This window comes from Danio rerio, chromosome 23, assembly GCF_049306965.1.
Source record: "Danio rerio strain Tuebingen ecotype United States chromosome 23, GRCz12tu, whole genome shotgun sequence".
NCBI classification, from domain to species: Eukaryota; Metazoa; Chordata; class Actinopteri; order Cypriniformes; family Danionidae; genus Danio; species Danio rerio.
In genome coordinates this window covers 49,576,247-49,597,821 of record NC_133198.1, presented here as the reverse complement: position 1 = coordinate 49,597,821, position 21,575 = coordinate 49,576,247, and the positions used below count along the sequence as shown (strand labels likewise).

General features: G+C 38.7%; 2 protein-coding genes across 2 annotated transcripts in view; both read left to right on the top strand.

The window, feature by feature from the left end:
* The window catches only part of fhip1ab (FHF complex subunit HOOK interacting protein 1Ab), a 446,377-nt gene that overhangs the window by 33,975 nt on the left and 390,827 nt on the right, over positions 1 to 21,575 (top strand). The gene's annotated exons all lie outside the window — the stretch shown is intronic.
* wu:fy63c09 overlaps positions 1 to 21,575 on the top strand; it is a gene marked incomplete at its 3' end in the record, with an annotated part of 56,407 nt that overhangs the window by 3,516 nt on the left and 31,316 nt on the right. The window contains 14 exon segments of the mRNA NM_001128274.1: positions 1,781 to 1,820; positions 4,376 to 4,416; positions 4,533 to 4,578; positions 8,873 to 9,005; positions 9,699 to 9,894; positions 11,747 to 12,388; positions 12,892 to 13,005; positions 13,386 to 13,499; positions 13,909 to 14,022; positions 14,996 to 15,130; positions 15,802 to 15,869; positions 16,408 to 16,463; positions 20,532 to 20,709; positions 20,805 to 20,885. Of these exon segments, the coding sequence (NP_001121746.1) occupies positions 1,781 to 1,820; positions 4,376 to 4,416; positions 4,533 to 4,578; positions 8,873 to 9,005; positions 9,699 to 9,894; positions 11,747 to 12,388; positions 12,892 to 13,005; positions 13,386 to 13,499; positions 13,909 to 14,022; positions 14,996 to 15,130; positions 15,802 to 15,869; positions 16,408 to 16,463; positions 20,532 to 20,709; positions 20,805 to 20,885 (1,958 nt within the window).

Here is a 21,575-nt window from a genome sequence, read left to right as displayed (position 1 = left end):
TTATTTATAAAATTTGTCATTTTTTAATGCTTTTTCTATTTTTGCATTTTATTTATTTATTTATTTACTTATTAAAAAAAATGTATTGAATCATTTATTCATTTATTTATGCATTAAATCATTTATTCATGCAATTATTTAATTATGCATTTATTCATTTATTTATCTAAGCATTTCATCATTTTATGCATTGAATTATTTATTTATTTATAGATTTAATCAATTATTTATTTATCCATTTAATCAATTATTTATTTATGCATTTAATTATTTATGTATTTATGGATTTAATCAATTATTTATTTATCCATTTAATCAATTATTTATTTATGCATTTAATTATTTATTTATTTATGGATTTAATCAATTATTTATTTATCCATTTAATCAATTATTTATGCATTTAATTATTTATGTATTTAAGGATTTAATCAATTATTTATTTATCCATTTAATCAATTATTTATTTATGCATTTAATTATTTATTTATGCATTTAATTAATTATTTATTTATGCATTTAATCATTTAATTATTTATGCATTTAATCATTTAATTATTTATTCATTTATTTATTTATGCATTTAATCATTTATTTATTTATGCCTTTAATAGTTTATGTTTACGCATTTAATAGTTCATTTATTTTTGCATTTAATCATTTCATTTCTTATTAATTTAATCATTTAATTATTTTTGCATTTAATCATTTAATTGTTTTTGCATTTAATCATTTAATTATTTATTAATTTAATCATTTAATTATTTTTGCATTTAATTATTTAATTATTTTTGCATTTGATAATTTAATTGTTTATGCATTTAATCATTTATGCATAAATAATGCAAATCATTTTGTTAATCTTAGATTAGGTTCATTTATTAGTTTATTAACTCGTCAGATGTGCTTAAATTTTATGCTTAACTCATATATGCTTAATGAAAATCTAATGATAGCTTTCAGTCACATGACCTGTAATAATAGCTACACTGGGATCTGCATAGAAACGCAGTGCAATCTGCTCATATTTCAAGCTACCAACATTTGGATCACATCAGCAGCATAAAACAGAGACATGATCATAAACTGTAGATTGTGGGCACTTATGATCCATATTCTGTTATTTTTCAGCCATTTAAAACCCTTGTGTCAGAGCTACAATTCAGTCGTGTATCATCCAAATGTTTTATGTGTTGTGATCGACAAACATCTGGGTTAATCCAGCAAAATATGGATTTATAGGGGTTTTGATGTTAAAACGATATTGTATTGTCTAAAGATGAACATGACCATGTCTGGGCACATGCACTTGTTTGTTATTTCATGCATTTAAACATTTTCATGACAGCATTGAGTGTTTTCCAATGACATCTGATGATGATATGTTTCTGCAATATGACGTCTTATGTTGATCACACTGCCCCGGGCCTGCAGGACGTCAATTATGCCTCAGATCTGCTGTTGTTTCTGCTGAGAACTGTTATTTGTGTGTGTGTGTGTGTGTGTGTGTGTGTGTGTGTGTGTGTGTGTGTGTGTGTGTGTGTGTGTGTGTGTGTGTGTGTGTGTGTGTGTGTGTGTGTGTGTGTGTGTGTGTGTGTGTGTGTGTGTGTGTGTGTGTGTGTGTGTGTGTGTGTGTGTGTGTGTGTGTGTGTGTGTGTGTGTGTGTGTGTGTGTGTGTGTGTGTGTGTGTGTGTGTGTGTGTGTGTGTGTGTGTGTGTGTGTGTGTGTGTGTGTGTGTGTGTGTGTGATTTTAATGATCTGTTCTCTGTGTGTGTTTCAGAACATTCAGACAGAAACAAACCAGATCAGCGCCATTCCAGGTAAGACACAAGACGCACATTTTTTGATTGATCATTTTGATCAGGGAAATATGAACAGTTCAGATGCAAAAACCTCTAAATTCCGTCTGAAATAGCCTCCTAAAATCAGCATTTCTCAGCCACCTATGTTGATGTTTAGTTATTTCACTTTAAAAGCCCACCAGACAGAACTGTTGTGTATATATATGTATGTATATATATATATATATATATATATATATATATATATATATATATATATATATATATATATATATATATATATATGTGTGTGTGTGTGTGTGTGTGTGTGTGTGTGTGTGTGTGTGTGTGTGTGTGTGTGTGTGTGTATATATATATATATATATATATATATATATATATATATAAAATATATATATATATATAAAATATATATATATATATATATATATAAACACAACAGTTCTGTCTGGTTCTTGAATCTGATTGGCTGATAGCTGTGATATATTTAAGTAATATCAGCACCCGTACAGCCTCTTTACTCTTTGTGTATTACTCCGCCCACATACAGCCAGCAAAAAGCTTATAATTTGAATCCAACTTGGAAGAAAGTAGTTCCTCATACTAGAGGGCTTTTGAGACTCTCCATGTTTGATTTTGTTTTTATATACACAATTATGCCGTCAAACTGCTGTTTAAACACAATATCACACGAGTAGCAGTGCGAAATGGCTGTATATCGGCACTGGTGGGGGCACTAAGGCACTCGGCCTGCTGTCTCGTGCCAATGCACGCCCCCCACCAGTGCCGATATACAGCCATATTGCACTGCTACTCGTGTGATATTGCTCATATTCCCCAATTTGCACAGCCCTACTATAAACTCAGAATTGCAGGATGTTAACTTAGTATTATGGGATGTAAAATCAAAAGTCTGGCATGAAACATTAGCTGATCCCTTTTCATTGACAGACCCATCTCTGTCACAGAAGTGCAGTGTGACTCAGTGTTAATGCGACTCTCTGTAGTGTCTAGAAACCGGTTTATTTCTGCTCTGATGACGGAGAAGCTTTCGTTTTGTGTCTCCCGGTGTAACTCGGCACTAAAGCAGCAGTTCTCAGTACTAGAAATACCTGTTGGGTCACGTCAGGAACACACGATGAACACGTTTCCTCTCTGAATGTGAATATGACGTCACGGCAAACTCATGTTTACTGCAGCAACACAACAACACTGCTCTGCCTGAGCGATGAGGAACTGTAAATCATTACTCGTCTCCTCTGCTGGTCTTTGCATGTGTGTTTAATGAACATTAATGTGTGTGTGTGTGTCGGAGTTTGGGTGTGGTGTGGTTTCTGTTGTGTATCTGTGAGTAGAATCTGTTTCCAGTCATGTCACTGGAACACAGTCAGGAAAAGAAAGTTTATGGTGACTGAATGAGTGGAAACAGACAGAAACTGGAACACAGATAATATCTGCTCTTCTAGTTGCTGATCTGGTGTCAGAAGTGTCTCTATGAAAGGTGAAGGCCTCTAGATTTTGCTGATTTGAGCTCAATAAATCTGATCATGTCTTGATGTTGACTGATTTGATGAGGACAGTGCGCTCTGACTCTGCTCAGACTAAAGTGTCATCACTGAACCTTCAATAATGTCCAGTATAGAATATAAAGTCCTGCTGCAGTGGAGACAGAATGAAGATTGTGTCTGACTCCATCATGAGCTTGGAGGACTGCATCCATACATCTCTGACATGACTCACATCACTGATTAATAAAGTCATCTGGAATGAAGAAGAAAGCTTCAGCAGGATCCCAGAGTTCATCAAGAGTCTTTGTGTTCATCTTCAACACCTCCTCCTTCATCAGCTCAATAATGTTGATGTCTGGTGACTGGGCTGGCCAATCCTGGAGCACTCTCTGCTTTCAGGAGCTTTGATGCGGAGGCTGAAGTATGAGCAGGAGCGCTATCCTGCTGGAGAATTGTCCCTCTCCTGTGGTTTGTAATGTAATGGGCAGCACAGATGTCTTGATACCTCAGGCTGTTGATGCTGCAGATCTCTCCATACTGAATGAACACCAAACCATGACTTCTCCTTCACCAAACTTGACTGATTTCTGTCAGAATCTTGCTCCATGTGGATTCCAGTAGGTCTTCTGCAGTATTGGTGATGATTAGGATGCAGATCAGCAGATGATCCAGCAGAGGAATCCACCTTCTGACACTTTTACACATCATCAACTAGAAGTCCAGTTATTATTTGCAGCTCGTACACCTGAGATCCACGACAAAATGTTTGTCAGGTAGTGTAAAGCTGGCAACATGTGCTGCAAACTCCATTAATGCAAAGTCCCTGAAACACACATTTATATCTATGAAATCATCTACGCCACCGAAGCTCAGACTGAAGTGTGTATGGGTGATTCCCAGTACTCTGTTGCAGCTGGAAAGGCATCCACTGTGTAAAACATATGCTGGAATAGTTGGTGGTTCATTCCGCTGTGGTGACCTCTGATGAATAAAGGGACTGAGCTGAAGGAAAATGGATTAATGAATGTAAATATTTCTAATGTGTGTTTTGTGTTTGTCCTGCAGCCAGGGGGCGCTGTCCTCCATCAGAGCCGTCATCAAACGCAGTAAGTCTGTTATTTCTGTCCTGCGCTGCTTGATTTGGTGTGTTTTGTTGCTTGTGTCGGATGTTTGCATGTGAGTTTGTCTTTTGTGTTTGTGTTTTTTGATGGGAACTGTGCAGCGTCTGCCAGAACGAGCTCTCAGAGCGACCATCAGCGAGAACGCAGGTCAGTCCACACCGCTTTACTTCAGGATTTCTGTCTCTTTCTGTTGATTCATGCGTGGTAAATCAATAGATTCTACTGTGATTATTATCTTTTGTCTAACAGTCCTGTCTTGTATCTAAATTTTATGTATTGCTTTGTTTTGATGATCCCTTTAATGCATTTTGTTGAATTTAAGTTACATTACATCTACATGCCAACTAGCTTATCTCATTAGATTATAAGGCGACTATTAGGCTGTGGTTAGGGTTAGTATAAGTTGACATGTACTTGCAAAGTTTCTTTTAGTCAGTTAAATGTCTGTTAAAGGAGCAGTATCAGCAGATATGAAGCAGACAGTCTACTAATACTCAAATGAGAAGTAATTAACATTTCCTCTCTCCACCAAAGTAAAGGAGTAAAGTAAAGGAGTAAAGGTAAAGAGAAAGTAAAGAGGCTGAATGGAGGAGGCTCGTTCTTTATCCTCGCGCTGCAGATGCTCTGTTCAACAGTTTTTTTGCTTGTTAAGCGTTCAGCTTTTACACTTTCAAAGTCGCCATGTAAATAGCAAATGCACCATGGAGCAACGCAACTGACTCTTAAAGGGAATGGGAGACGAGACTCTGATTGGTTTAATGCATGTTACAGTGCTTCCGGAAAATATTGATAGCGCTTCACTTTTTCCACACTTGTTTATGTTACAGTCTCATTCCAAAATAGATTAAATTGATTGATTTCCTCAACATTCTACACACAATCCCCCATAATGTCTATGTGAATAAAGAGTTTTTGAAATTGTTGCAAATTTATTAAAAATAAAAAACCTGTAAAATCAGATGTACATCAGTATTCACAGCCTTCGCTCAATACTTTGTTGATGCACCTTTGGCAGCGATTACAGCCTCAAGTCTTCTTGAATATGATGCCACAAGCTCTGCACACCTGTCTTTGGGAATTTTGGCCCGTTCCTCTTTGCAGGACCTCTCAAGCTCTATCAGGTTGGATTAGCCTGGTGCTGAGCGCTGCCTACTTTTCTCCAAACGTAACGCCTTGCGTTCACTCCAAAGCAGGGCTGCAAGATTCTGGCTAAAACAAGAATCGTGATTTATTTATTTTTTTTCTTAAAATGAAGATCACGATTTTCTTACAATTCTGTAATGTAAAATAAAGGTTAATATGAGTAGGCTATTATTATTGCTATTCTCAAACATATAGTAAAACAACAACAATAATACAAACAACAGAGTCACTGATGCAATCCAAGACCAGCGACGAGATGATCCAAAGGTTTCCTTATCCTGGACCAGGCCGTATCCTGAGCAGCTGCTGTGGTGGTCATGGAGGAGTGGAGAGCATGAGACGGATTCCTGCGACGCTCCAGGGACTGACGAGTCTTCGCTGAGGCCAGCTTTCAGCCTCCGCTGCTGAGACTGGAGCTCTGCACAAGACTTTTGGCCATTGGAAAAATTAAAAAGGTCATGCCCAACTAAGTCTGGTTTCTCTCAAGGTTTTTTTTCTTCACTTTTGCCAAGCGGTGAAGTTTTTTTTCCCTCTCCGCTGTCGCCACAAGCTTGCATGGTTTGGGATCTGTAGAGTTGTGCATCGATGGGTTGGCTCTTCCGTGTTTTTACTCTCAGTAGTGATTATTAAATCACACTGAACTGAGCTAAACTGAACTGAACTTCAACTCTGAAAACTGAATTACACTGTTCCAATTTACTATGACCTTTTATGTGAAGCTGCTTTGACACAATCCACATTGTAAAAGCGCTATAGAAATAAAGCTGAATTGAATTGAATTGAATAATATTAGGCCTTTATGTAGCTCTACTGTAGGTTAAAATGCTAAATTTTGTATTGACCTTATTCTAAAATGCGGAAGTGCGCCTGTTTTCGCGATTGTCTTAGAACTTCAGATTCAGTCGCCTATGGGAGAAATGACTAGGAATAATAAACGGCAGAAAATGGCCAAACTACTTGCTCAACAAACAAATGTTTGCATGACTACACAGACCAAGTAGCATATTATAATAAGAAAATATTTAATTGCAACATCAAGCAGCGTAACGAGCAGTTGTTAACGTCAAAAAATGAATGGAAGTGAATGTGACCGGAAGTCGCGAGACAAAAAGATTCAAATGGCAGCGCCCGCTCGTCAGCTGAGAATAAGGTGAATAGACTTGGAATGGTGGACTTAAACAGAATTCATATTTGTCCTGTTTGTTAATTCACAGTAAAGTGACGACATCAGAATACAACTATTCATAATGATAAAGTTGAATTATTATGTTGGAGACATGTGCTTGTCATTTGTCATTGACAACATTATTAAATCATTTTTTTCACTGGTAAAATCAGACATTTGTCATTAGCAAATTCCCTCCTGCATTATACAACATTATACATGCTAGAGTAGTTATACTGACACTGGTAAACATTTAATTATTCAGGCACAACACTCTGTGTTCGCTATGAAACAAAAACATATTAAATGCTTGGCACAATCATAACTCTATAATGCGATATGATTATTTAAATGATGTGCACGCTTTCGGTTTCGTTTTCACTGCTAAGTGCTGTTCATACTTCCCGAGCGAATCCCAAGCGATCACTCTGTGCCACAAACTCAATATTATTTTCAACTTTATTACCTGTTATTCAATGCCTATGCAGGTTCTGTTCACTAAAATAGACTTCATTCACAGGCGCGCGCCCGCCCTCTCTGTGGTAACAGCTCACGGTCAGCTCACGTCACGTGAGTTTTCGCGGCCACGAACACATCATTACATGTAGACAGAAATGACATTTTTGGGTGAATCATACCTTATGAATACAGAATGTGACACTTTTAACACAATTTGAAGGTGTCTATGTTGCTGAGCAATGTATGTTAAACAACGTGAAGACTTGTGCAGCCGCCTTTGCATTTCTCCTGAACTTAAAAATATGATTGGCATAATCGTAAAAATGCTGGATTGAGATCGTCTAGGAGTCGAATCGAGATCGTCATGTTTTTTCGAATAATCATGCAGCTCAACTCCAAACAGTTCAGTTTGAGTCTGATCAGAGCAGAGAGTTTAGTTTCTGATGCTCTGAGAGTCCTTCAGATGTAAACTCCAGGCGGGGAGTGTCTTCCGTCTGCCCGCTCTACCATACAGATGCCTGATTGGTGGATTGCTGCACAGATGGTTGTCCTTCTGTAAGGTTCTCCTCTCTCCACAGAAGAGCGCTGGAGCTCAGACAGAGTGACCATCGGGTTATTGATCACCTCCTTGGCTCTTCTCCCCTGATCACTCAGCTTAGATGGCCGGCCAGCTCTAGGAACAGTCCTGCTGGTTAAACATCTTCCACTTAAGGATGATGGAGGCCGCTGTGCTCAGTGGAGCTTTCAGAGCAGCAGAAATGTTTCTGTCACCTTCCCCAGCCTTGTGCTTCCAGACAATCCTGTCTCAGAGGTCTACAGACAATTCCTTTGTCTTCATGCTTGGTTTGTGCTTTGACATGCACTGTTGACCCTGGGATCTTATATAGACAGGTGTAGCCTTTACAGATCATGTCCATCAGCTGAATTGAGTACAGGTGAACTCCAATGAAGCTGCTGGAACATCTCAAGAGTGAATCAGAACCTGAGCTCAGTGTAGAGCTTCACGCCAAAGCCTGTGAATACTGATGTACATGTGATCTATCAGCTTTTTATCTTTAATAAATTTGCAGCAATTTCTAAACTCTGTTACCACATTGTCATTAAGGGGGATTGTGTGTAGAATGTTGAGGAAATCAATCAATTTAATCCATTTTGGAATTAGACTGTAACATAAACAAATGTAAAAAGAGAAGCGCTATCAACACTTTCTGGATGCACTGTATGCTCAAAACACATCCAGAACTGATTAAGAGAATAAACACAGTCCTGTTAGGCCATGTGCCGGGCACAGAGCAGATGTTCCTGTACATAATAGCAAAAGTGGATCAGACACGCCCTTAATGCTTTTCTGCCATGAGCTTTAGACTTTACCCCTAGAAAGTCTAAAAACAGAAATAGAGCCAAGTATCTCAATATTTTTTAAGTTCTAAAAATAGTAAAATCAGTAAAACAATAAATAAAATGGCAGAATGAAAAAGAAAAATATAAAATAAACATAAATTAAATCATGAATAAAAGCTACATTGATTACTCAGTGACACAGAAACAACATTTATTAAGAACTGGAAGCAGGTTATTCACGTTAAACTTAAGCTTTAATCGACTGCTAAAAGAGGTCATTAACTAAACGGTGTTTTATAAATAAAATTAACCAAATTTATTGTCCAATCACAGGCGTCCAGAAATCACCATCCTCTCTGCTGAGCCGCTGCCGACCAATAGCTGGTTCCCGGGGGCTTCTGGGGGGTTTCCTCCAGCCCCGCCCCCTCCCCCACCCACATGGGCTGCTGGCTCTGCAACAGTGCAGGTGGGTGGAGCTTAAAGGGATCTATTATGCAAAACTCGCTTCTATAAGGGGCTTAAACCCAGTAGTGTGTGTGTCAGCAGTGTGTGAACATCTCCAGCCTCTAATGCTCAACATGAGTTAATTGTATTTGTCCTGACTTAATGCAGAAACACTTTGATTGACATTCTCTCTTTGTGTCATCAGAGGAGGAAAGCCCCGCCCACTAGTGCCCATTTCTCCGTCTCATTAGCATAAACAGCAGGCCTGAGTGAGAAGCAGCCGTCTGTCCATTCGCCATTAGAGTGTTTGAGCTGCTGAAGATGATGTCAGCATAGACTAAGAGGATTATTATATATGTGGAGTTCTAGATGAACAGCGACAGGAGCGACATAGACTGACAGAAGCATCAAGCACACACTTACACTGAAGCACACCTGACCAGCACTAACAACACACACACTGCTGAATTACATCTGTCACTATGATGGTGTAGCTCCGCCCTCTTCTAAAAAGAGCACAATCTCATTTGCATTTAAAGCGACAGTCACCAAACGCCACGATTAGGATCAAAGGCTGAACGGGTCAGTTTCAGAGAGCTGGAGAACATGATCTGTTGAGTTTTCTCAGCTCAAACACACACACACTGTTGACACAGCAGACTGCGGCTCATTTTGATTGATTGATTGATTGACAGCTCTGGCTCCTCCTCCACAGCTCCCTCCTCCCTCCTATGAGCAGGTGATCAGAGAGAAGAGCCGAGAGCAGAATATTCAGCCTCCAATATCTTCATCTCCGATATCTCCACCAACTTCATCTCCATCATCTGCTTCTGCTCGTCTCTCCACTTCCAGCATCGCCACACAGACGGACACGCACTCCCACGGCCCACAATCCTCTGCTGCTCGCCCAGGTGAGAGGACAAATCAGCAAAATACTACACTCAAAATCCTGCACTGTAGTCCCTTTTGGGTTAAAAATGAAATAAGTAGTACTGCGCAAAGATTAATAACGACATGAGTGTGCATTATATACTTTTATTATGTATACAGTTGAAGTCAGAATTATTCGCCCCCCCCTTAAGAATTTTTCTTTCTTTTTTAAATACTTTCCAATTGATGTTGAACAGATTCAGGAAATGTTCACAGTGTGTCTGATAATATTTGTTCTTCTGGAGAAAGTCTTATTTGTTTTATTTTGGCTAGAATGAAAAGTTTTTAATAAAAAGAAAAAAAACATTTTAGGGACAGAATTATTAGCCCCTTTAAGCTATTTTTTTCCAGATAATCTGCAGAACAAACCATCGTTATAGAATAACTTGCCTAATTACCCTAACCTGCCTAGTTACCCTACTTACCCTAGTGAAGCCTTTAAATGTCACTTTAAGCTGTATAGAAGTGTCTTGAAGAATATCTAGTCTAATATTATTTACTGTCATCATGACAAAGAGAAAATAAATCAGTTATTAGAGATGAGTTATTAACACTATTATGATTAGAAATGTGTTGAAGAAATCTGCTCTCCGTTAAACAGTAATTACGAAAAAAAATTAAACAGGGGGGCGAATAATTCTGACTTCAACTGTATGTGATTTAACTAAACATTTCTTTAAAAAAAAACAAAGAAAAACCGGCAACCTACCGCATGGCAGTCGGCTGCTGTAACAAGGAGGCTAAAGACCATGGCCTCTAGCAGCTGTTACTAGACAACCTTTAGAGGTCAGAGGAGTGAGGTTTACCTGCACAGCACTTACTAGCTGTCCTCTGTTACACTCACCCTCCTAAACCTCACTCCCATTCGGGTCACGCTAGAGATCTGCACGGGACTAAATTTTGAATCCCGCCCGCACCCGCCAGGTTTTAGCCCGAACCCGACCGCTCCCGCTTATATTAAGTATTTGTTGTCCCGCTGCCCGACCCGCCCTGTTTTCTACAGCCTAAACAAGCTGTCTGTATAAACACACACACAGCACCAAGCACACACACACAGACAAAGCTCTCTCTCATTCACACACACACACACACACACACACACACACACACACACACACACACACACACACACACACACACACACACACACACACCTCTCATTCGCGCGTGTGCACACATACACACACACACACACACACACACACAGCAACAAACAAGCTAAACACAGCATCGCGCTATGTCATTTACACACATACATACGTGTGCTCGCTCGGGAGTCGGGAGCGATATTGCTAGACAGCCCGCTCCCGTCCCAAATTAAACCCGTTACCGACCGCTCCCGCGATTTATTCGGAAATTAATTCCCGCGCCGCAGAAATCTGGTCGGATCCCGCGGCTGTCCCGCAGGAGACAGACCCCTAGACCTCTAGGTCACGACACCAATGTAACCTCACCGGTCCTACACCACCAAACTCGCTCCGAACTGGTATCGTGTATATATATTTGTGTGTATATATATGTTTACACACAGGTAGGTCCATAAATATAAAATGTAAAAATAAATTAACATTTAATGTTAAAACAAACTTTTATTTTATAACAAATATTAACATTTTACTCAAACCCATAAATTAAATAAACTGTTATATTATATATTCTCATTATTTATAGTGTTTATCAAAAGTTTGTTGTCAGTTAATAAAAAAAGACGTTAATATTTTTATGAATCAAGAATACTTTAATTATATATATATTACATTTATATTAGATTCAAACAAATAATACAATTCTAGCAATCATACATGTAATGAAAATAAACTTTTTTTCCTTCAGTTCGCAGACCTCCCAAACCGCCACGTCCCTCGCCACCCGTCCAAAATCGAGACTCTCTGCATGAACAGTGTGGCGTCCAGACCGACTTCGATGATGTCATTGACGATGTCACATCCACAACCTCCACCCCCACTGACCTCACTCTCATAGACTCCGCCCCCACAGTCCCTGCCTTGATAGACTCCGCCTCCTCCCCGATGGATAAGGTCATGATATCAGATCCTCGTCCCAGACCTCGGCCACGCTCCAGAATAATTCAACCTGAAACTACAAATCAGCCAATGACTAGAGAGGTGAAAGTTCAAACTCTGGTGCGTCTGAAAGACGACACAGCCGAAAACGTGTTTGCCGGATTTGACGACACTCCGTCTAATATTTCCAGCAAATATCTGGATGATCTGATGGAGGTGTTCAGTCCTGACGAAGCTCCGCAGAGCCAGATGATTGATGGAGAAGACAATATGAAAACATCTGAAAACAGACCTCAGCCTCGACCCAGAACTCTGAAATCCAAAACACAGATCACAGCCAAACCTTCAGTCTTTGACGTGTTTGATGGCGGAGATCCTGAAGTCCAGCAGAATCACTTCAGAAGTCCACCAGTGCCAGCGCCGAGACCTCATCTGAACAAACCAGCACAAGGTCATTATTGTTTAGCATTTTTACATTTCGGAAACTTCGAAATCAATACTATATATTGATACTATATAGTGGTACTATATATAGTGTATTTTAAAATTTGCTATAGATTTCCCCTAGTATTAGTTTGATTCGTTAATGATTTTGTAAGTTGTAAATACGTTTTTATGTCGTGCACGCGTTTATATTTAGTTATGGAAAACACTTCTCCAGGCCAGCAGGGGGTTGCACTATATATATATATGTGTGTGTGTGTGTGTGTGTGTGTGTGTGTGTGTGTGTGTGTGTGTGTGTGTTCAACATGGGACATATAGACTATTCCAATACCATTTTAAAATTAGCGATAGATTTCACTTTCGTTTTAGTTTGTTTGGTTAATGATTTTGCTACCTTAATGATTTTTTACCTTCAATTTGCTGTAGATTTCATTTTAGTTTTAGTTTGTTTCATTAATGATTTTGTTAGTTTTAATTTAATTTTTATGTTGTGGACACATTTCTATTTAGTGTTAGAAAACACTCCTCCAGGCCAGCAGGGGGCAGCACTGATGGCCAGTTTATCTGAGAGAAGAAACTCAGACGATCTGCTGCTTCTGAACAAACACCAGAGTCCAGCACAAGGTTACTATTGTTTTGCATTTTTACATTTAGAAAGCTTTCGAAATTTTAAAGCTAAATAATGTATATATAGAGTATTTCGATTATTTGTTGCAGATTTCACTTAGTTTGTTTCGTTAATGATTTTGTTAGTTTTAGTTTAGTTTTCATATTGTGGACACATTTGTGTTTAGTTTTTATATATTTAGTTGTAGAAAACACTCCTTTAAACCAGCAGGGGGCAGCACTATATGTGCTACTTCACCATAGAATATTTCAAATTTTATTTTAAAGTTTGTTGTAGATTTCATTTTTGTTTTAGTTTGTTTAGTTATTGATTTTGTTTGTTTATTTTAGTTTTCATCTTGTGGGCACATTTCAATTCAGTTTTTATATATATTCAGTTTTAGAAAGCACTCCTCCAGGCCAGCAGGGGGCAGCACTGACGGCCAGTTTATCTGAGAAAAGAAACTCGGATGATCTGCTGCTTCTGAACAAACACCAGAGTCCAGCACAAGGTTACTATTGTTTTGCATTCTTACATTTCAAAAATGTTAAAATTTCAATACTACATATAGTGTGTGTATATAGAGTATTTCGATAAATTTTAAAAAAATTTGCTGTATATTTCACTTTCGTTTTAGTTTGTTTGATTAATGATTTTGTTTGTTTTAGTTTAGTTTTTATGTTGTGGACACATTTTCATGTAGTTTTTATATATTTCGTTTTAGAAAACGCTCCTCCAAGCCAGCAGATGGCGGCACTACATACACTACTTCATCACTATATATAGAATATTTCTATTCTTTTTGTAAATTCGCAGTACTTTTTAGTTTGTTTCATTAATCGTTGTCTTCATTTTACTTTAGTTGTCATGTTGTGGACTCGTTTATATGTAGTTTTTATATAATTTTTATATATATTTAGTTTTAGAAAACACTCCTCCAGGCCAGCAGGGGGCAGCACTGACGGCCAGTTCATCTGAGAGAAAAAATTCAGACGATCTGCTGCTTCTGAACAAACACCAGAGTCCAGCACAAGGTTACTATTGTTTTGCATTTTTACATTTCGAAAACTTTCGAAATTCCGATACTATATGTCGAATATTTAAATGTATTTAAATTAGTTATTTTGATACTAGTTTTTGTTTAGTTTTTATTTAGTGGATATTTTTTTATTTAGTTTTTTTATGCATTTAAATCGAAGGGCGGCACAGTGGCTCAGTGGTTAGCACTATGGCCTCACTGCAAGAAGGTCGCTGGTTCGAGTCCCGGCAGGGTCAGTTGGCGTTTCTGTGTGGAGTTTGCATGTTCTCCCTATGTTGGTGTGGGTTTCCTCCGGGTGCTCCAGTTTACCCCACAGTCCAAACACATGCGCTATAGGGGAATTGATTAAATAAATTGCCCGTAGTGAGTGTGTATGAGTGTTTCCCAGTACTGGGTTGCAGCTAAAAGGGCATCTGCTGTGTAAAACATATGCTGGAATAGTTGGTGGTTCATTCCGCTGTGGTGAGAGCCCTGATGAATAAAGGGACAAAGCTGAAGAAAATTGAGAAAATATTTAATTTGGGTTCTAGTTTCAGTAGTAGTCTTTTATCAGAGTGAACAGAACACCGTGAGTTAATTTTAATGTTTGCACATGCTTTCTAACTTTTGTTTATTCGCCAAAAAATTGAGGCTAGTCATGTTTAACTAGCCTAAATTTTTAGGCAAACAAAGAAACATTAGAAAGCATGTTTTATGCTTGTATAGAACAGATGTTTTGTAAATAATAATCCTGCTGTTGACTGATGTGTTTGTGTGTAAAAGCGCCATCTACAGGTGATTCCCTAAACTGCCGCAGGTCAGATTTTTCGCCACAATTATGAGTGCTTATCAATTATTTTTTATTTAATTATTATTTTATGTCATTTCTGTTAGCTTTTTAGTGACTGTTGTTAGTTCAAGTTTTAGTTTTTCATTTATTGTGAATTTATTGTGAGTTTTCGTTTACTAAAATAACCTTATTCCAGCAGAGTCCAGACCTGAAAACACTCCTCCAGGCCAGCAGAGGGCAGCACTGATGTCCAGTTCACCCGAGAGAAGAAACGGCGATGAAAAGGCTGCAAACACTCCAGCGAAGACGCCGACTGACAGAAACGCTGGAAAACGTGAGTGTTTAAAATAATAGTTCACTTAAAATGACATTAACTTTGACACTTTACATATGTATACGTATATGATTCTTTTCTGTCAGACGAACACAGCCATAATATTTTTCAATTTGATCCTTTCTCTTCCATGCTGTATAATGGTGTTAAAGAAAAGCAGCCCATTATTCAAACAATTAAATGTGCGTAAATATGTCATCAAACTTCCTTATACACCACTAGGGGGCAAAAGGAAAACTCAGCTTTTTTTTAGAAATGGGCCAATTTTACAGCTCGGCAAGAGTTAAACTGTTGTGCTTTACCATTTCTGAATCCATTCAGCTGATCTGTGGGTCTGACGGGAGCACTGTTAGCTTAGCTTAGCATAGATAATGGAATCTGATTAGACCATTAGCACCATAAAAACGTTTTTCCATAATTTTCCTATTTAAAGCTTCTGTAGTTTCATCATGTAGACAGAAACAAGACTCTGAAATCCGCAACCGTCCCCCCACTCTTCACTTTCGTCCGCAACAACCCCCCACCATTTTTTCCCTAACATTCTTCAAAATATCTTCCTTTGTGTTCAACAGAAGAAAGAAACTAATAAACGTTTAGAAGCACTTGAATGTGAGTAAATGATCATTTTCGGCTGAACTGTCGCTTCATTAATCTAATGTGTTTATAATCAGGTCCGACTGTTCCCAAACACTCCCGTCCACCTCCACCTGTGCTCCGCAAGTCAGTGTCCACCTCACAGGTGAGTTATTGATGTTTAACACACGGCTATCTGAAATACTCCATTCTCGGCCAGTCGCAACATTCCAAGGTATGTTATTCCCTGATAACAACCACTGACTTATCTTGCTAACAAGCACAGACTCATCCGGGTACTTTAAATACACACATTAAACATGTTAACATCCATATTTATTTGCTTATCTGTGTTCAGTTTGGCGCCATCTAGTACCTGAAAAATGTATAGGCTAGTGTATGCTCCATTCAGCCGGTTTCATTTCTGACAGCTTTTATTACAGAATAAATAAACTATTATAGCTCAGAGCAATGTTTTGTGTCTAATTTTATTTTCTGTGGCCAGTAGCCGTGTAATAAGCGGGGTAAAGTACATCCAGCCAGTTGTTTTTGCAGATTAAAGCCTTTATTCTCAGGCCAATATGCCTGTCGGGTTTATTCTGTGATAACAACCACCTGGATGTACTTTATTACTCCTAAACCAGCCTAATAAGATTATTGTGAGTGTGTCAGAAGTTGCTTATGATGTGTGTGTGTGTGTTCAGATGACAGTGGATGTCTCCATCACTCCTGAAGCATCAGTTCCTCCTCTTCCTCCCAGGTACTGCAGTGTTTTCCCTCCTCCAATGAAGTGTCTGCTTCCACTTTCTCTTGTTGGTACAATTTGGCGTCAGGCATGACACAACTGTTTTTTTTTTGCTAGTTTTAGCCCAGCACAGGTATCATTTTCATGTCCTGTGCCAAATTGTTTACCTAGCAAACAGGAAATTATGCTGGAAATGAGGTGTGTTAAGGCACATTGCTGACCTATTGCTATTTTAAGGCAATTGAAAGAGACTGCACCATTGACGTGCTAAATTCTGCTTTAAAATCACAGTTTTTTTTTGTAATTTAAAGGGTGTGTTAATGATATGCGGGTCCAAAATGCACATACATGTTGCTTATTACACACACAGGGATGCGCAGCAGCACACAGATATCTTTAAATATGAAATTTAATGGATTAAAATGTAAAGGACTACTATTATTGTCTATGTAAATATAAAAATGCTACCTCCTCCCAATGGATTTGGTGGATTCCGACTCATTGTGTAGACTCGGGGTCTCAAACTCAGTTTGGCGAGTGACCATTTCAGTGACTGACAATTCATAGGAGAAGCGCTTTAACATTCAAGCACAAGAAAAAAATTGTGCATCTTGATACAACAGATATAATGTTTATAATTCAAGCATTACCTGTCACAAATCAACAAATCAGCACATGTTTCGCTTCATGAACTACAGAAATATATCTGTGGCTGTCTAAATTAGCATTTTGACATTTAAGTAGTCAAAATAATGATAATAATGAAGGGTGGCGCAGTGTGTAGTGCTGTCGCCTCACAGTAAGAAAGTCGCTGGTTCGAGCCTCGGCTGGGTCAGTTGCCGTTTCTGTGTGGAGTTTGCATGTTCTCCCTGCATTCTCGTGGGTTTCCTCCGGATGCTCCAGCTATATTCTGTCCCAACCAATTGTTGCTTCACCAAAAGTTTAACAGATAGCACAAGGACAGCAGAAAGCAGATTGGGTAACCTTACTGACTTTACTGCCAATTGTTCTTCTTAGTATCTTTCTTTTTTTTTAAAAAACTACAACAAAGAGGGAAAAGTATGTCTATATTTACATCAACATGTTCAATTCATCCAGCAATAAAACCTACATAGTTTCATAAACATGCTCAATACACATATGAGGAAAATCTATTAATGAGAGCATTTGAGTCGAATATTAGCACAATTAGCATATTTGTTACACCATCAGCAGAATGTGTAAGCCATGAAAAAGTGCTTGTTCAACAAAATACAGGCAGTATATAGCTGATAATAAAGAAGTGACCCTGGAATGTGTATAAAAATAGAGCTTTAGTAAAAATAGAGCACTTATGCACATTTATGGCCCGTTTCCACTGAGTGGTATGGTTTGGTACGCTTTTATGGCCGTTTCCACTGTCAAAAGACGTACATAACCAAACCGTACCGTACCACTTTTTCGGCACCCTTTCGAAAGGATACCAAAAGGCGGAGCTAGAAACGCAGCTGATCGCTATTGGTTTACAGAGATGCATCATTTGCTTACACAACAAGCCAGAATGAAAACAAAAAACCAGCCATGTTTAAAATACACAGTAAGAGATTACAGCGTAAATATATATGCATATAATATGCCGTTCTTCGTACGTGGATTACTCAGTTAGCTGGATTTGGATGTTGACGATTTGACACGATCCAGGATCGTTTCGTTCTTCAAAGCTGATCCGAGAGTTGTTGTCATAGCAACAGTTCTTCTAGGTCAAACCTGATTGGGAGCAGGTTCAATTCATATAAACAGGATTTGATCGGCTCAGTTCAAGCAAAGATAATACAGAAAGTATGTGGCGAATGCTGATATTTTCTTACAGTAGTAGTTATATACACTTGGGAAAATGGTACATATTTTTAACCATATATATAAAGTTATAGTCATTAATAAAATAAATAAAGTCATACATATTAATAAAACTTATGCAATCTGCACCCTCGAAATGAAAGTACAAAGACTGCCACCTAGTGGTGCAAAGAGAAAACTTATTGATATGAACTTTTTAGATCGCTTTAGTACAAATTGTGTATAATAGAAATGCAGAATATGTGACTTTTTTTTTTAAAGCAATAATACATTTATGCAGACATGAACATGTTTTGGCAGTTAATATGACAGTGATTTGATGCTTCACAAAAGTTGCAGACGACTTTACCAATATCAAATTGCTTTTGTAAAAGTTATTATTTACACCAATTAAAAAACGGCTACTATAATATAGACAATCTTCTCTAAATGTAAAACTAAATACACTGATTTGCATTGAAATACATGATGAATACTCTTGACACATGAAAGTGTAAAGCCTGCAGCTCACAACAAATGTGGAAGGTTCTTGCGTGTCATATTTAACAAGCCGTTTACTGCTAATTTTCTGTCATTTTGCTCACATGGATAATGGAATATTAATCAGATGATGTCATTACGCTGTTGTGCCGTCAGCCAATCGTTGCATTGCTGATCATGATTTCGAGGATGGATAGATCACAACACAACTGTCCTTCACAACACACGCAGCGATCTCAGATCAGTTTATCCAGACATTCTAATCTGATTCGCGAACTTGTTTGATGAACCAAATTAGCGAGAGATCAGTTATCAAGATTAAAAGATCCAGAATCTGCCAAATCATCTTAGATCATTTAAGCGAGGTACGAAGAACGGACCCTAGGGCTCAAACAAACCTTGTCGTCGTCTTGATGAACAGCCACAAAGCCATGGAGTAGAGTTTTTTACAAGTCAGTCTGAAGTGCGAGTGGTTTCGCTTTCTTGCTTGCGCTCGCCACGCGTCTCTATCCGAAATAACAAACTTCTTGAGCTGATAATAACGTGCGCTTGATTATTGATGTGCTTTTGAAACCTGATCCTGTCAGACACTGACAAACACAAGAGTGAAGCGCGCAAAAAAGGAGAAGCCGGAAAAAAAGGAGCACATTATTTCTTCAGCAAACTGACTGTGGGCTATATTTTGTGTTGTTTTGAACCTAAATAAGGACTAAATGTCTGCTGTATGTAGTTCTTCTGGAGTTGTTAATATATCGGAGACTGCAAGGAGCTGTATGTGTTCATACATGTTAATTTATTTATTTAATATAATTACAGACGTCACAGTAGGCTATTTCGCGCTGTCATTGATCTGCAGTTCTAATCAAATCCTGTTTATCGAAAAGTAATAAACATTTATATACAAGTATTTCTGTGTGTAAAGCATCTGTTTAGTGAGAAGTGCTTTTCATATATGTGGGCAACCCGTACAGCTTTATTGTAGACATTTCCTTGAGCGAGAATGATGTGACTGACACTTTCCGTCGTACACCACGCCCACCAAAAGGGTACACTTGGTAGTGGAAATGCAAGCCTGATAAAGGTGACCCGTACCGACCCGAACCGTACCGTACTGTACCAGTCAGTGGAAACGAGGCATTATTTCAACGTTTAAATCAGCCTCAGAAATAATCTGCATGTGTGTTACTCTCTACCGCACATTGAGAAAAAACTAAAGTAAAACTGAAATACAGGATAATATAGTGCAATACTTTAAACGTCCAATAGGTGGGGCTCAAAACCACAAGTGGCTATATGCACAACACTGATAGTGGTTCAACAACATATGTTTTTGGGGGCCAAATCTCGTTATATTTCTGACATCAGTTGCGGGCCGGGGGGCGTAAATGACCTGCGGGCTGGGAGTTTGTGACCCCTGGTATCTGGTATGGTCTTTAACCTTGCTAATGAGCAGATCAGTTTTCTCACTAGTGAAACCTTCTGTTGTTCCACTCATAAAATCCATCATGAGAATAGCAAATCTGCCATGACGTGATCACAACTCACTCTTAAAGGGAATGGGAGATGAGTCTCTGATTAGTTGAATCCGCATTATGCCAAAAAACACCCAAAACTCTTTAAGAAAACAAGGATTACTCTTTTAAACCATGTACTGAGTGCACAGACTGTTTTTCCCATCCTTAAAAATGGTGGATTCAGAAACGCCCTGAACACAGTTGCAGCCATGCCCTGAGATTGTTAAAATAGTCTTTTCTGTTTGTGTCTCAGACCCAGTGGCAACAGACTCCTCCCCCTCCGCCCTCCTCCAATAAAAGTGAACAGGCCTGCAGGCTCCTCCTCCTCTCCCATTTCAACCAATCAGCTGCAAGACAGCAGGGTTCCGAAGAGAGGCCCGCCCCTTCCGCCCCGCCCCAGACCCGGACACCCGCTGTACAAGCGCTACTCTGTGAGTGTGTCAGTCGAACAGGACGGCAAATCTAAACTGTCCAACATCCACAGCAGCTTTGATCGTAATGTAATGCTGTTTATATGACTGTGTAGCAGAGGAAAGAGCTTACAGAAGATGAAGAGCTGAAGAATCCTGACAAAGAGCAGGAGGAGCCATCTGAGAAAACATTGCATGTCAGTACACACACATATGCGTGCACACACAAACATAAACATACACGCACACATACACACACACACACAACTACATGCATGCATGCATGCATGCATGCATACATACAGACAGACAGACACACACACACACATACACATTAACATATAAACACTCACACATAAATTGACACACAATACATACAGCACACATACACATTCACTCTCACACACATAAATGTACACACACACACACACACACACACATATATATACAGACAGACATACACACATCAAAACATTCACACACACAGACACACACTTCCTCCCACTTACACACAGACGTACACATACACATGCATCACAAACGTTTACACACACACATATAAATAAACACATTCACGCAACGCATACAACACACATGGACACACATGCACATACATAACTGCGCACAAACACACATGGACACGTACACATGCGTACATAAATACAGACACACAAATGTACACACACACAGACATCACAACCATTGACACATAAAGACGCAACACAAATGGACATACACACACACACATACAATGCATACTACACACATAGACACAAACTTGCACACTCATATATACAAGACACATGGAGATGTACACACATACAAAAGTGCGCACACACACACACACACACACACAATGCATACAACACACATGGACACGTATACAC